This window comes from Rhinolophus sinicus, linkage group LG06 (genome assembly GCF_036562045.2).
Source record: "Rhinolophus sinicus isolate RSC01 linkage group LG06, ASM3656204v1, whole genome shotgun sequence".
Lineage (NCBI taxonomy): Eukaryota > Metazoa > Chordata > Mammalia > Chiroptera > Rhinolophidae > Rhinolophus > Rhinolophus sinicus.
In genome coordinates, this window is record NC_133756.1 from 138,252,898 (window position 1) to 138,270,398 (window position 17,501).

Genomic DNA, 17,501 nt, shown 5'->3' on the forward strand with positions numbered 1-17,501 from the left:
GAAAAATGTGTGTTCTGCTGTTGTTGGATGAAGTAACCTATAAATGTCAATTATATCCAGTTGATTGATGGTGTTGTTGAGTTCAACTATGTCCTTACTAGTTTTCTGCTTACTGAATTTGTCTATTTCTGAAAGAGGAAGTATGGAAGTCTCAAACTATGACAGTGGATTCATTTATTTCTCCTTGTGGTACTATCAGTTTTTGACTCGCAGAGTTTGACATTCTGTCATTAGGCACATGCACATTAAGGTTTGTTATGTCTTCGTGGAGAATTGACCCCTTTATCATGATGTAATGCCCTTCTTTATCCCTGATAACTTTCCTATTTTTAAATGCTTGTTTAAAGATTTTTTTTTCAATTGAAACAATAAAAGTACCAATGCTCACTAGGAAAAAAATTAAAATATAGAAAGGAAGTAAAATCATATCCCTCATAGTCCTATTTTCTAAAAATAACCACTCTTGCTATTTTAGTTAAATCTTCTAGGGTTTAAAAACAAAACAAAACATATTTATCACATTACAGAAAGAAAAACCCATAATGTAAAAAATTAAAAGTATAAAAATATACAAAATCAAAAATCAAACAGAGAAAGGGAGAGAAAGATTGAGTAAAGAGAAGACAGATGAGATAGAAGAAATTAAAAGGCCTTTGGGTAAGGGTGAAGGGGAAGATCCAGTACATAGAATAGCAAGGGAAATCAAGATTCATAAATAGTATTTTAAAGTTAAATATCTACAGTTATTTCTTTTACTTGTTCAAAGATATTTTTACAAATGGATTGCCTTTACTTTTGTTTCTATTTCTAAAATTAATGGAATTGATTTTTTAATGAGTTAATTGGGCTAGATTAATTATCCCAATGTTAGTGTGTAAAATCAACTTGCTATGACAAATGCAATTTAAGTGAAAATGTTTCTATAATAAGCATTCTAATATTATATCATAAATATTAATTCACTAAGGTTTCAAATCAGGATTTCTTAATACTCTTTATATTGGTTTCTATTGTTCTTTAACAAATTATGCCACATTTAGCAGCTCAAAACAAAACCCATTTATTAGCTCACAGTTCTGTGGGTTAGAGCATAACATGATTGGGCTCTTTGCTCAGTTTCTCACAAGACGTAATGTGTTGGCCAGGCTGCATTCCCACCTGGAGTTCAAGTATTCTTTTAAGCTTATGTGGTTGTGACAGGATTTGATCCCTTGTGGTTGTAGGACTGAGATTCCCATTTCCTTGCTGGCTCTAGCCAGGGACTGTTCTCAGCTCCTAGATTTCGTTCTCATTCCTTTCCACAGTCCCCTCCATTTTCAAAACCAACACGTGGAGAATCTTTTTGTGTCCCTCTGCTATTTTGAATCTCAGTTGTCATGAAGAGTCTTGTTCCTTTTAGGGGCTCATCTGCCATGGAGGATAATCTCCGTTTCTTAAACAGATATGTGGCATAAAACATAACCTAATCACGGGAGTGAATATTCCATCCTAGTAACCTGTCACTGGATTTAGATGACAAGGACAGCAGGGTATGGGGATTTGGAGGGTTAGAATTCTGCCAGCCACACTATTATTAATAAAAACCAACATAATGAGGAAGTGAATTGCCCTTCTAAGCGAACAGAATTAGAAAGAAACTTAACTCTATGATGACCAGATAGAATCTAAGTATATACTTAGTTTAAATCTTATGTTAACTGATGACTAACCGGTATATAAATACTTATAGCTACCTGAACTATCAAATCCAGCATTTTACATTCTCAGAAACATTTATATTTTCTCAAAGTTTCTACTATTAGAGGCAGTGCCCTTTGGTGGCAGCTTAATTTTAATCAATATTAATTGGAAATATTTAGGGCTTGTGACAGGAAGCAAAGAGAAGATGAAATTGTGAAAATGTCAGCAAGATCGGATTTTTAGCTGAAAAATGGAGAATTCTTTAGCAAACAAGTCCTCATTTTTCACATTTACATTCACCAGAGCCAAGCACTGAGCCTGGCACAAAGTGAGTCTCAGCCCTCATAAAATCCCATGCTGATGTGAGTAGTTCCTAGATGATCTCATCAGCAGCAGATAATGATGCATATTTGAAGGACCAGTGGGAGAGGATCTGTGACTGTGAGGGTAGGTACTTTGTTATCCAAATACACTTCCAGATCATATCAGCTGTTTGTCTTGATCTTAGACTTAATACCGTGAGCTGCTGTGTTCTATTTTCTTTCAGCTCTCTGCCACCAACTTGCAGAGTGACTTTGTAAAAACACAATTTTTAAATTTCCTCTTCTTTCAAGAGTGAATGTTCTACCTCTTGAGAATTTTGGATGGAATAATTAAATAATAGTGTGAAATGTGAAGGCAGTGGGAGTTTTGCTCCCTTAGAAAAGCCTGCCTTCATCAGAGCTAAACAGAAATAGTGCCAGATTGGGAGCTTTTGATTTTAAGGGAAAAAGTAATCTTTCTCTCTGCCAACACCACCCCTTCACGAATCCCTGCTCAGGAGTTACAAAAAAATGAAACTACTTGTATTTTGTTCTGTTTTTTAAGTAAAGGTGTAACAAAAGAGAAATTAAGTTGAGAGAATTATAAAAGAAAACAGTACATGCTACTTGAAAACGATCTATATTTAAAGAGACAAAATTAGGTAAGTTCTAGCTCTACGTGCACTTAGCTTGACATTTCACTCATTGATGATAAGAAGTAATGCAGAAACACCTTCTAAAGCATCCCTTTTACTTAAGTGTATTAGATTATTTCACATTTTAGAGATTGACAGGAATGAATTAATAATCAGCACTAAATCATCTATCCATGATGCTATTTTGAATGCTCACATAGCACCTCTTACAGAATAATTCTGGCTTCTTTGCTTTCTTGTCTCCAACACTTCTTACTTAGGTACAAGTTACATAGAATGTATACTCAAAATAAGTTAACTCATCCATTTACTCATTAAGCATTTATCAATTTTTATTTTTAAAATTCTTCACCTTTAATTTAAAACAAACATACCTGAAGTAAGAAAGTTCTTCAGAATTGTACTGACATGAAAGTATCATTTTTCCCCCATGATGATTTGCAAAATACTAGTATGTCAAAAGCTATGAGGGAAAAAAAAAAAAAAAATCTGTGGTCTTAAATTTTGGAAATTTGGTTTACTTTTTCACCTTGTTGTGTATTTTCAGCAAATATATGCATGTTAAAATATCTCACAAGTTCTCTAGTGAGAAAGTCAAAACGTAATTGACCACGGAATATCCCAAATTCCTTTTTTATAATATTCTGTGGAACAAACTTTGGCCGATGCGAATCTGTAAAAGGGCCTGCCTGATGGCATTGGTGCTTAGGCTGCCTTCTACATCTGAGTATTAGTCCAGCAAATCATGGTTCTCTAATAATCCTGTTGAACAATGTTGCTAATACAACTTTGAAATATTGTTCTGCCAAACTTGTGAAATTAGTCATATCTAAAATATAGGACTTTATGAATATATGAATATAAAATGATACAGTTTAATGTTAAAAGATATATGATTTTAAATTAAACTGATTAACTTCTTCCATACTTTTGAGTTTTGAAGATTGGTGTGTTTCTTGAGAAGTTCTATCTAGTTGAAATTTAAATGAGTAGTGCTAACCAAATAGAGTCCAGCTGTGTCTAGCCTGGCAGGTGTGTCTGAAAATAAGCAGACAGCAGCTCTTCCTTTATATACGCGTATGTTCAGCTCCTTTAATCACATGAATGGGAAGCTCCGTGGGATTTACAGCTAAATTGACCATAAACTTATTCCTTGTTCTGAGCCTCAGATACTGGAGAAACTTTGGAAAATAACTTTCTAGGCTTTTTAAAAAGCAGAACATGAACATGAATGACACTTATTGCCAAAGTACTCAATTATTAAGTAGTTTCTCATTTCAGACTGTTGGACCACATTTCAGAATCGTAATGATTATTTGATAAAAGAGGCATCTGATGCTCTGTTAGTGATAGGAGAAAAACGGTCAGAACAATGAGATCCAATTCTTGGAATTCTTGAGAATTAGACCTAGGTACACAATTTTGTTAAACGCTTCCTAGATGATTCTGATGCATATGTGACTCTGCTTAAAAACCTCTTGTCTAGATCTAAGACACAACAGTTCTTATGGTCTCTTGACACAGGAAAAAGTAAACTAGAAGGTTAGAGTAAGTATGCAGATTTGACAGGTCTGTAAGGTAATGGACTTGTGTGATTTATACTCCATTTTTCCCCCTAAGATTTCATAGTGCCTAGCAAGTAGTAATTGCTCAGTAAAATATGCTGGAAGAATAAGTGAATGAATTAATGAATAACTGGTGACAACTGTCTGTCCCCTGTGAGCAGGAATGAGAGGATCGTGATAAAGTGTTCCACAAGAATAATTTCAAATTCCTGCTTGTTGCATAATTTTTCTGACTGAGGATTTGGATCTCGATAATCATCAATATAAGAAAATGCATTAACTCATATAGGTGATTATTTCTTGTACATGACATCATTATGACAGTTTTATTAAGGTTTTTATACGTTAAGAATTTTTATTCATATAAATTTGTTTTAAATCAGGTTCGACGATTCATGTATAAGAAGGGGACAATGTTCTTTCCTTTCAAATCAAATTGCCACATAATATCATCAGTTCTAATTCTAAATAACGGTACCTGTCCTGTGTCCTTTGCAGCCAGCTGTAGCAAATGCTGATATCATGTTTATTAAAATTCACATTCCATGGGACACGCTGTGCAAGTATGCAGAGAGGCTGAATATCAGGATGCCCTTCAGGTACTTTTGAATTTTATTTCATTCTATCTCAATGTACATTAAGATGAGCCTGTTTTTTTGGTTTTGTTTGTTTGTTTGTTTTCAAAATTTTAGAGCAATAAATGTAACCCTTTCTACAGAGGAAATGTTTTACCTTCTAAAGATTGGGCAATCGTGGATACTTTTTCCCCTTCTAATTTACTTGCCTGATATGGCAAACTTTCTGGTTCCCTGGATATCTTATATCATTTCTAGATGGACTTGCCAAGATGGAGGAGAAAAACAGTTGTTTTCAAATTTTAACTGACAACACAATTACCAAGATCAATCTCATTTCTTATTTCGTATGGGTAGATGGACCTGTTATTTCTGTGAAAGGCAGGAAGTGTGAAGTGTAGCATCCTTGTGTATATAAAAATCTTTTGAAGTGTTCTTCTCTGTACAGGGGTTACCAAGAATCATTCCTCAGGTGCAGTTCAACCAAATGTGTTTTTTTTTGGCTCTGTCTTCAGTGTCAAAGGATAACCACTAATGAGAGGACTGCTCAATTCAAAGATTTCCCAGTCCTTCTTATACACCAGTAATAATTAAATAGACATGTTTTCCTATATTGAGTATCTTGTGTTGTATGCAGAATTTACCACTTTCCTCCATCATTTCTCAAAATAAAATTCAGTAGTGCCCCTACTGTGTGCAAAGTGTTAATTTGCATTGAAGATATGAACATTTACACATATTTGGATCTCAGTGTGCTTTACCAGCTGTGAAGGATGTTTTAAAAGGATCAGAGTACCAAGCTACTGAGGAAAAGAGCCCCTAGGTAATGAATATGAATGGACAGTAAGAGCACAGTTCAAAAATAGGGAAAATTTCTGTTTGCTTTGCTCATTTATTCAGTTCTTTAGATTCCACATAAAAGTGAGATCATATGGTATTTGTCTTTCTCCGACTGACTTATTTCACTTAGCATAATGTTTTCTATGTCCATCCATATTGTTGCAAATGGTAAAATTTCATTCTTCTTTATAGTCGAGTAATAAATACTCCATTGTATAAATGTACCACAGTTTCTCAATGAAATTGTAATAGATAGATACGATGTCAGAGGGGCAATAGATTAGGGGAGGGGGTCTGTGACCTTCTGAGGGGTGAAATGTCTAACTATTACATTGTTTTGTACACCTGAAACTAATTTTAAAAAAAAAGAAAATTTCTCATACCTGGTGGCATGAAAGAGGCTAACTGTGGTGAGAGTGCTGACATCGTAAGTCTTATGTAAGCCTCTATGGTATTCAAGGTAAAGTATGAGATATCGACCCCCATCTCTTTAGTGAACATGTCAGGTATTGAAAGATGCAACTCCAAATCACAGAAAGGGCCCACAAAACAGAAATGGATTAAGCATTAGCAACTACAACAGAATTTTACTGGCAATATTAGAATTAGATCCTTACATTGGCTCGCATTCATGCTTGGCTAAGGGTTTCAAAGTTCTCCCTATAGATGATATTTAGAAGATAAGCAGATAATACCTCAGAGAGCTTGGCAGAAATAAATAATAACAAAATAAAAAGCGAAAGACGATAAAGAAAAGTATTTTAGTTATTCACCATTTTATATAAATAATGAATAAGACACCTAAGAGAACCTGAACATTGTACATTTTTATCAAACTTGGTCACTGAAAGAAGGGCCTTTGGGTCATTATTCATGTTATGATTAGAAAGGTTGAAGGTTACAGAGGACAGCTTTCAATTCAGGTCATTGCACTGAAAGGACAGCCAGAAAAGCATACACTTGTACCACACGTTTCTTGACAACTGAGGAATTTTTACCTGTTGACACTATGTCACCTTTTAAGAAGTCTTTTGAAATGTTAAGTTGGTGCAAACGTAATTGCAATTGCGGCTTTTGCAATTATTTTAACCTTTTAAACCGCAATTAATTACGTTTGCATTAACCTAATAGTTACCTGGGGCTCATTACAGGCTGATAATGGGCAAATACTTGCCACATGTTCTGTCTGATTTCTCCTTATTTGGTCTGTATGTATCCATGCTACACAAGATCTTGCAGAATTAAAACAGTGAGATAAATTCTAGCCTATGAAATTAGCAAAGAATTTTACAAGTAGTAATATTAAAACCTAGCATAGATGTACTAAATAATCATCTTTGTCTGTTTATGGTGGAAGTCAAACGTCAGAAGATAGTCTGAAACTCAATTTGAAAATATTTTCTGTGAGCCTTAAAACTTTTCATAGCCTTCAGTTTTTATCTTTAAAAGATAGTTGAAAAATGTGTGGAAACATTCCCTGCAGTATTATGTATAATTGTGGGAAAAGGAAACTCTTTTATGTTCAGTAATGGAGAATTTAAGTAAATTAGAATATACCCTTGCAGTGGAATATACGATTCATTTGTCAAATGCATAGGTAGAAGGCTTTCTTAGTAATTGTAGGAAAATTCTTAATAAAATATATATATATAATACATATGATACAAAATCATTCATACAATGTAATTTCAACAACTTAAAATGCAAAGGAATAAAATTGGAAGGCAATATACTATGCTACAAATGATGGGTGGGATTATGGGTACCTGTTATTATTTTTTTAATATATTACACAATTATCTATTTTAACAAATTCTAATTTGACTCTTATGTAAATACAGGATGCGAAAGAAGTATGACACTTCTATGCAAAAGACATAAGACCGTGACAGACTCTGTGATGTCAGGATGAAATTGCTAAAAGATTTTCCAAATTAATCCTAACTAATTTTAGGTACCTCCATCTTGCCCTATTCTTGTCATTTCACCATTGTTTCAAAAGGAAAAAAAAAAAAGTTATAACTGAATTCATGCACCAACGAATTTCCTTGCAGATATAAAAGGGAGAAACCCTAAAGTCTATCACAAAGCATGCCATTTCAGTGGGTTTCAGTGTCCAGGTTTAGTTCAGACTGAGTGAACATTTTGTTAAAACATTTCATCAGAAAGGGAGAATATCTTCCACCTGCCTCCTCTGGATTTATACAACACAGATGTCTGCCAGCAGTCCAGAAGATTGTTTCCTTTTTTGGCTCTTCAAGGAGGGATTTGGCATAATTTGACTTCGCTCCAGGCTAAGGCGCTTGTTTTAACATGGAGTTATACTAGCAAATTATGAATACAATGTCAGTTAACACGTTTGCTTTACCTCAGATATCCAACATGCATAATTTCAAAGATGTTACTGCTTTCTCTATCAATTCAAAGTATGTTCATTTTGCTGTAATCTATGGGGGGAAAAAGCCTTACAAAGACAATGGCAACACAGTCTACAATGTCATACTTTTCACATAGCTCTTTCCACCATCTCAGTTGAAGTTTACAAATTTTTAAAAATTGAATGTGTATTTAAAGCACATGGGTCTCATTTCTGGCATTTCCCTTACTGTTGCCTTTTCAAGTAAATTTCAAGGAACTGCTCATGATAGAATAATCAGTGCTCTCATAACTTTACTTTTTTAAATCAGTACCAAATTTAATTCCTTTGTTTCTTTTTCTTAGAAGTTAATTAAAAAACAATCCCTTTGCCAGCATGTGAGTGTCCTCAGTTCCTATGAATGAGAGCTTAGGTCTGCAAGCTGTGTGCCATGGTGGCTTCCTGATGCAGGGCAGGTTCAAAACATCAAAAGATGTTCACTTCAGTCAGACATTTTTGCTTAAAATGATAATCATTTTCTATTTCCTGATAAGGTTGCATTTAAAAAAAAAAAAAAAGAGTTCTGATGCATCTAAAGAAACGAACAGGCAAACCGTGATACCTATGCAGTTACTATCTCTTCTTATTGATGGTGTGGCTGAAATGTCTTCTTTATGATGTTTTTCAAAATAATGTATATAATTGCTGCATTCTGAAACTTTTGGAAAATGACAGTGAAATTCTCATGATTTAATAATAAAATATTAGAAAATATGCAACATTTTCCAAAGTATATCAATGAAAGAGGATCTTAAGAGAAAAATATCCTCTAACCAAATACACTTCTGATTTTCTGAGGTAAACAATAAGTTTCTTTACTGTAGTAAGCTTTAGAGAAGAGATTCTCATTGTCAGTGTGTAGAGTGCTTCAAAATCACCTGGAAAATTTTGTGAAAATGAAGGTTCCTGGAACCTACACCCAGAAAGTCTAGCATATTAGGTCTGGGATAGGATGTGGGTGTATCCCTTTATAACCATCATCGCAAATGATTCTGATACAGATGATAAAGAAATACAGTCTTGGAGATTTTGATATTTTAATAATTCTTCTAATTTGCATCAATTTCAAGAGGCATTTACACAGAGCACCATTTCCCAAATTTCCATTTGATAATGGATTTGTTGAAAAAAGTCTTAATATGATGGTGTTTTGGGAAAATAGATTGAGAAATGCTACAACATGGAGTTATTTCGGAACATCTTTTCAGATCAGTTTAAATAATAGATGTAGTATTAACTAACTCCTTACTAACTACTTCTTATTTATTTATAAGATACATCAGAAATTTGGAATAGCTGTCAGCTCATAAAAAGAGAATTCTATTCAAGCATAACCTAAGTGGCAAAGTGTTTTCATGATGTCCATTTCAGTTTCCAATTGTCAACTGTTATCATATTTAAGAACATATATACTCTCTTAAAGTTAAATATACAAGAATTACAAAGACCCTAAATAGAAACACGCATATCTTTTTTTAGGACAAGATTTTTAAAAGATTTATGCATAAAATATTTACCCATGTTTGACTAATATATGCAAATATTCAGTGTTGAAACCTACACATTACATTCTACAAAGAAAAGCTGCAAATGTATTCAGAAAAAAATATTAGTGTTGTAACCCTGCCTGCAGAAGTTTTTGGCTAAGATATTGTATGAACAGGAATATTGAGTATTTTATCTGAATTTTCTGTTTGAACATATATGTAGAATCCTATATACCTATATTTTCTAGCTATTTCTCTTTTTGATTATTCTTCCAAGGTAAATGTGGCCTACATGTTGGAGTTGATGTTTCAAAACTAACCAAAAAAATTTTTAAAGAATTAAAATAATCCACATTTTCTAGTTTTTTATCCAATCTAATTTTTAACCTGTGTCCTCTACATTCCAGAAATACCAAGTCCTGCTTTCATTATTTTCCTTTGATTCAAAGGTTTTTATTATTCATTCTTGCACATTAAAAAGGTCCAACTTACTTTAAGAAGATTCAGTCATCCTGTAGCTTCTCAGATTGAGCTCCAAGATGGGATGCCATCTTTCCTCCAGCTTTTTCTCTCAGAAATATTTTAAACACAGCAAATTTGGGGGAATATTTTCCAAACATTAAGAACAATCTTTTTATCACCATTAGCGTTAAACTTAGACCACTTTTTATGCAAAAGATAGCTCACTCAAAAATAAAATAACATAAAAACATACAGGGAATCCATTATACAGAGTAGCTGAAAGTGGAGTACCTCTGCTTGACAAGGAGCAAGGGACCCAGGGTCTCTTCCACATGATTGCCCTCCTAACTTGGCCCCGCAGACATCTCCACCCATGTGGCCACTTGGTCTTGTGAAACAATGGTTGGAAACAGCATTTGGATAATTATTTACTTATAATTTTGAGTGTTTGTTGTAATAGGTGAGTGGGTAGGTAGGTAGATAAATCCTGTCCCATTGCAAGGTATGAAATAGCAGAATCTTTCAAAGGAAAAGTTAAGGGAAATATAAAGAAAGCTCTGTACATTAACAATACACAGTTAATAAGTGACAGGGTGGAGGATTGTGGGTAGGAAACGATTTGGTTCTGAAGATTCATTTATATACAAAACTAAGAATTGCAGGATATTATTGACTTCAGTGTATACTTGTATATTGTTGGGGGTATATAGTTAGAAACGAAATCTTCTCTAACCCAGAAAACTGTTCACAAAGGTAGAAGAGAAAGGAAACACTTTTATTATTCAATAAGCATCAAACCAGAATGTGATGTGCATCAGGAAATTTACTAAGAGATTGCAAAGACATGCCCAAATCTTACCCTTTTCCATAGCCAAACAGATACAGTTCATTCCAGACATGCTCTCAAGATAAACAATAACCAGTTCTCAAGTAACAGGGCTCGACCCCACTAATTGTTGCTCATAGTTCATCCTAGATTTGATTGGTAATTGGGATGTTAGTTAATTGAGAAAATTGAATCTCTTATTTAAATTTTGATTTGCTCTTACAATGTTAGTGGTCTGAAAAGTATGTCTATTCATCTTGTATGAATTTCTTCATTAGTTTTTTATTTCTCCCAAAGCATTTTTTTTAAATGTCTGAAAGAGAAATATTTCAAATTACCAGCAATAAAGATAGAGAACAGTGTTTAATCCAAATGCCCCGTGCTTTTGTAATGTTCCTTATCATATCCATGACCAATAATTATAACTCTGAACTTTCACTCTTTTTAATCACATTCCTAGATTTTTTTGATGCTGAAAATTATTTTAAACTAATTTCTACGTTTTTAGTTCTTTTTTTTTAATGATACCTTATTAGCAAATGTTTATTAAATGCAAAGTGGTCTCAGGCGCAGAAGGAGATAATAACTATGAATTAAATGAAGGCTCACACATTTATTCATCAGCCATCTGAATGCTTATTATTTATCATACAATGTGTATTTATCATACAATGTGAGATGAAACCACAGTCTTCAGGAAACCCAGTGCCATACGGAAGATAGTGAACTGTTATATAACGATGGGGTAAATAGTGCAAGACAGTCCATGGCGAGCAGGTTCAGAGCGAGGCTGGGTGTGCAGTCCGATGGGGTGGTGTGTACACAAATATGTGTATGTTTGAAAACATGAAGAGTGAAGGTATTAAAAGTGTGAATTTGGAATAGACATAGCAAGCCTTGGTATTTCATATTTAAATTTAGGGTTAGAGTATAGCAAAGACAACCTAAAAATTGTTTTCTAGTAGTATATAACCAGTGATTGCGAGGAAATATGGTAGCTCAGAAGGTTTTTAAAGTTTTCTAAGAAGTTAATAATATAGTTAGGACTATACATCAGTTGTCATGACTCTCAGTCCTGCTTTCCAGGTCCCACCCTTTGGAAAAGTTTACTGATTGATCCTCTGAAATGGGTATTAATGAGTGGGGATACAGACACATTTTTGAAGGCCCAGAATAACATTCCTCAGCTAAAAGATGAGAATGTAGAGAGAGTCTTTTAAAAGATTAACTAACCCATCACTAGAATTTTTATTTTCTCTAAAATCAGACATGCTACACACCCACTTAAAACACACAATATCTTCCCATTGCTTTTCACCCAGAACCTCAACATTAGTGGTAGACCCCTCATCATCTGTGCCTTGTTCACTATGCCCCACCTCTTTTATCACTATTCTCAACTTGCAGTTTATACTGCAGTGATTACCAAATCATTTGCCCTTCCCTGAATCTTACAAGGCTTGATCTTACTCCCATAACCATTTCATATGCTGCTACCTCCATCTCCAATGCCTTGTCCTAAGTAGTACTTCATTCAGAGGACTGCTCCCACTCCTGTTTCAAGATTCAGCACAAGTAACACACCCTGTGGGAAGGCTTCCCTGTCTCCTTTCTCCTCCAGCTACAAACACTAATCGAGGTCCCATCCTAGGTGCTTCCATAACACTCTCTCTTTTCCTGCGTTGTCACACTTCATTCTATCACTTGTCTCCTCAATTGTAGAGGAAGTTTTTTGAGGGTAGAGACACTCTTTGTTCTCTAATTTTTGGTGGTTATATCCTAACATTTGTTGCAAAATCAGAAATATCCATCACATATGTATTTGAATGGATGGATGGATGACTTCATATAGTAACAAATAAGCGAATGATCTGGTTAATATGCATTATATAGCAGAAGTGAAACTTTCAAGAAATATAATTAACAATCAAATATTCAAGTGCTTTATTGATTTGTGAAAGTGTTTTTTTAATTATTATTAGTAATTTAGATTCTGAAATTAAAACAATGGAAATTCAGAATCCTTTCTATTATAGTGGCTGATTTCATGTCTTTCTTAAGCATGTGGAAAATGGAATAGTAAAATGTTCAGTTTGATTGAATGTTGTCACTCACTGGGTTCACAATTTTCATGTGACTTACCTCAGCTGATTTCTATTATTTTTCAGGAAAAAATCCTACTACACTGATGGGAGGAACAAATCAATGGGCAGGTTGGTGGATGATGCATGATTTGTTTATGACTTATTTGTCATTTGGGGAAAATAACAGGAAGACATTCGATTACCCTTATGAGCAGTTGTAAATTTTAGGAAAAAACATTGTATTGATTTATTCAAGAGATTTCAAAACTGACTTGTGGCAAATTTAACAGCATTTAAGAATCAGAGAATCTCTTTTTTCTATGGGCCATTGACATTCCTGCAATGCTCACTTGATATAATGTTATGAAAGGAGGGTTTTAATTGCAGGTTATCATTTTAGAAGATTTTAATTTAAAAAATAGTTAGAAAGCCAAGATCTATGGGTACCTGATGACCCAGTAAAGTAATAGAACAACAGACCCAACAGAGACCTTCTGGATCATTCAATCCAAATCTCTTATTTGCAGAGGTGTTAAAGGAAAGACTAGCATCCAGGGTAATGAGGTGCCATACAAAATCTTTTGAATCACAGACCTATTCTTATTCCCACAACTGAAGCTGCCTCTCTTATCTTTGTATTGAAAACAACTTTTTAAGAGCATCATCTCAAAACAACATCTCTTGACTTTTCCCAAGAGATGTTGTTTTGAGATGACGCTCTTAAAAAGAAGTTTGTTTGGGAATGTAATCAATAATGTTGTAAAGATTTTGTAGGGTATCCAATGGAAACTTGTCTCGTTAGGGAGACCACCTCAGGGATGATGTAGATGCCCGATCATTGCACTGTACACCTGAAGCTGAAGCTGAACAATAATGAATGTAAACTGCAAGTTTATATGTATACAAGAAACAGAGTACAGCATTAGGAATAGAGACAGTGGAAATGTAATGGCTGTGTGTGATATCAGAGGGATAGTGGATGGGGGGAGGTGGGTTGTCACTGTGTGAGGGGTATAAATGATAAATGTCCAACTATTACATTGTTTTGTGCACCTGAAACTAATAAAAAAATGTTATAATAAAAAAAAATATCTTTACCTGTTTTAGTAACAATCTCTATGACAAAGGAATTAATCAAACCACAGCCCTGAGACAGAAGAAACTCTCCCTTTTGAATCGCCTTGGTCCTGTTTCACTGAAGGAAATAAGCTTCCCTTTAATGAACACTAAAACAAAATTTGGCTGTTTTTCTGCTCACTGCAAAATAACAGTTAACAGAAAAACTTGTGAATGTGGTCAGTATGTCCTATTGAATAATGTTGCAAGATATTACAAGTCAGAATGACACGAAAACTAGAAGAATCATGTGGTGTGAATATCATACTATTTTAGGAATAGAGTCAGTAAATCTAGTTCTTTTACCAAGAATATCATTTAGAACTTTAGAATAGGAAAAATTTGAATTGTAGAATAGGAGAATATAGGGCTCTTTTAAACATTAAATTTCACTGTCTTAGGAATGGTGACAAGATAAGTAAATAATAGGAAGGGGAAACTTGATATTAGAACAAATGTTAAAGGGATTAGTATTCAAATGGCTCTTTTAAAAATATATATGTGAATGATGTTCCTCAGCCAGGTCAGATTTTTCTATTTGTCAGGTTAGCTCAGCTTTAGAAGCAGCTTTCATCATTAGCCTTGTGCCTATTTGTCCTGCTCTAGGGAGCAAATGGCCAAAGTTATTTTGCATAATAAAGTCAAGTCGTTGGAATATTATAATATATACATTTGCAACTACAGGTTTTCCTTGTTTTTTTCTTGGTTGGTTGGTTGGTTTTCTGTACGTGCCTGCTTAATGTTGCATGTGTTGAAAAATGCCTGAGTTCTAGCTATAGAATTACTGAGAAATTGTGCTACTGTATGAGTAGTGGGATTTCTGATCAACAGGCATCTTTTTTTTCAGAGGCTGGCAGAACGATATAATCCTGTATATTAAAATAGAAACAAATGTCTTTATGCAATACAGTCATAATCTACTTTTAGAATAAACTTGTATCTAGAATGTCTAATAAACATGTGTATATTAAATCCTAAAGAAACAACATTTTTAGTGGTGGGGGGAAATATTATTTTTTTTCTCTTTTGGTCTCAAACTTAAACTAGAAAAATGGACACTATATTGTCATAATAGTTTATCTTTTGGGTTTATTATTTTCTGTTTAATTTTATGAAATAAAAATTCAGTGATCATTGATTCTAAATGATTATTAAAGTATATTAAACCTCACTATAGTTGACATCTTTACAATTTATTTACTATAGATATTCTCTTTGTTCCTTTACTTTGTAGATGCATACCGGGAGGGTAGTGAATAAATAGGAAGGGCGTTTATGAAAGTATATAACATATCAAACTGAAAAAAAGAATGCCATGTTATTTGCCTGACTTTAAATTTAGACTTTCAATTAAAGAAATGACTAATTTCGTTTTGTTTTTGTTTCTGTTTTTGTTCTTTACCTTTGGAGTAGAAATTTAAGTGTGTGTGTGTGTGTGTTCATTGTTGTTATAAAATTACAAAACCCAATTTGTAGATAATTGCAAAGAGGGAAGCAAAAATCAATTATGTGCACTTAGATTTCTCTTGTGCTTTTCCTTTCTTGAAGGGGAAAGATGTTTTGTGCAAGAGAATTTTGACCACTTAACATTAGGGGATAATTAATGTGCAGGCAATTATCCAGCATTTGAAGATCATTGTTTCTCCAGGCAGGTGGATGGGAAATGGCTATAGTTTTATTATCATCACTGCTATTTATCATTTGTTTACAATACACTTTCACATTCAATTATCAAGGTATCTTCAAAATGACCCTTCAGGGAGGCAGAACAAAGAGTTACTTGGTTTGCCGATCGGGAAAAAATCAAAGACCCCATTATCACTGCTCCCCCAACCCAGTGCTACGTTCCCCAATCTTCATGGTTCCTTAGGTAGAGCTTGTGCTCCAACCAAGTTCTTTTGACTCTTTAATCCAGATTTATTTTAAATTCCTCCTGGAAATAGGAGGAATAATGCACGTGTGAGGGTGTAAATGTGGGTGTGTGTATCTTTTTGGAACTCTGGAATGGCAATGAAGGTAGGCATGACTCTGGAATGCAACCTAATCTAGCTCTAAAATGTGACTTTCTTCCAGGGTACACAGTTATTTTCGAAGACTCAAAAAATGGATGTCCCAAAACCCAATGGTTCTCGACAAGTCAGCTTTTCCAGAACTGGAGGAGTCAGACTGTTATACCGGCCCCTTCAGCCGTGCACGAATTCACCAGTGAGTCCCCATCTCCTTTCTCCCACTACCTGCCTTGGTACCTTCCGTTACCTGGGAGTGGTTGATAGAATAAAAATACTTGGACCGGTACCATTGTTTGTCAAATAAGTTAGAGAATGTATCATTTTATTAATATGTAAACTTAACGTATGAATAGCACTCAGTGAACATTATTCTTGATCAACTATGATTTAGAGATATTCCAGTAACGGATAATTAACTGTAAACTCATGGACTGATAATCTCATTCCCAACTCTTTCAAAGTAATTACTAGGGTAGTAAGTAATTCAGTTAAAATAACAAGAATGATGGTAATAATAATAATAATAATAGAAATGCTATTAAATAACATCCTTGAATAATGGATTGTTCTAATTAGTAAATTATTATATTTATAAATACATTTAATTAATTTGTACTTGCTAGTTTAATCCATTGTAGTTTAATCTTATTAAACTAAGGTAAGGATTTTTTGCATGCTTATCTATCTGTCTACCAACATATCTCTATTCAGTTTTTCATTCAACTGGTATTTATTGAGTTCCTACATGGTACAGATTGAGTTTATGACACAGTCCCTGCCTTCACAGTACTCCCAGTCTACTGGGACAGAAGAAAATGTAAATTAATAATTAAATAAAATAGGGTAAAGATAAAGGTGGAGAAATACATAGTATACAATAGGCCTATAGCAGCAGGATCTACTTTGCTGTACACAATTGTGTATTGACCTACGTTCTGGGATGTAGGAAGTTAAGAGACAGGATGAAATGGAATTCCAGACCACCAAACCTGTAACAGAGCCAGTAATCAATGAGAAATCCTCATCTTCCAAATATTTGATTTATGTCATTATTTAGTCTTAGAGGTGACTCTAAAAGCATCCTTTTAAATTCTAGCTATGGGAAGTAGAGGAAGGAGTGGAAATCCAAATGACTTCCTGGGTTAGAGAGGTTATAGTTTCGAGGATGCTACTTTAGCTTTTCGCTGTACTTTTTCAGGCTCTGTGATGCACCAAATAAAATACATTCTGCTTTTTGTTTTTAAACATAAGGAACTAGAGTGGTCTTTGAAAAATCTCAATCAGATCATGCAACTGTCTTGTTTAAATCTCCCCAATGGCCTGCCATTTTCACTTATAATAAAATTCAAATTTCTTATCATCCATATGTGGCTATTATGCTGTGGTCCTATCTTCTTATCTTCTATTTGCCACACCATTTACTTATTTCAGGCACACAAGCTTTGATTCTACCCATCAAAAGCTCAGTCTTAATTCTATCTCA

The 17,501-nt window shown here is 34.1% G+C and overlaps 1 protein-coding gene across 5 annotated transcripts in view; it reads left to right on the top strand.

The window, feature by feature from the left end:
- The window catches only part of ANO3 (anoctamin 3), a 331,459-nt gene that overhangs the window by 226,213 nt on the left and 87,745 nt on the right, over positions 1-17,501 (top strand). For all 5 annotated transcript variants that reach the window (XM_074336148.1, XM_074336149.1, XM_019749178.2 and 2 more), the window contains 3 exons: positions 4,702-4,802; positions 12,978-13,022; positions 16,083-16,214. In XM_074336148.1, coding sequence (XP_074192249.1) covers positions 4,702-4,802; positions 12,978-13,022; positions 16,083-16,214 — 278 coding nt within the window. The remainder of the gene's footprint in view (positions 1-4,701; positions 4,803-12,977; positions 13,023-16,082; positions 16,215-17,501) is intronic.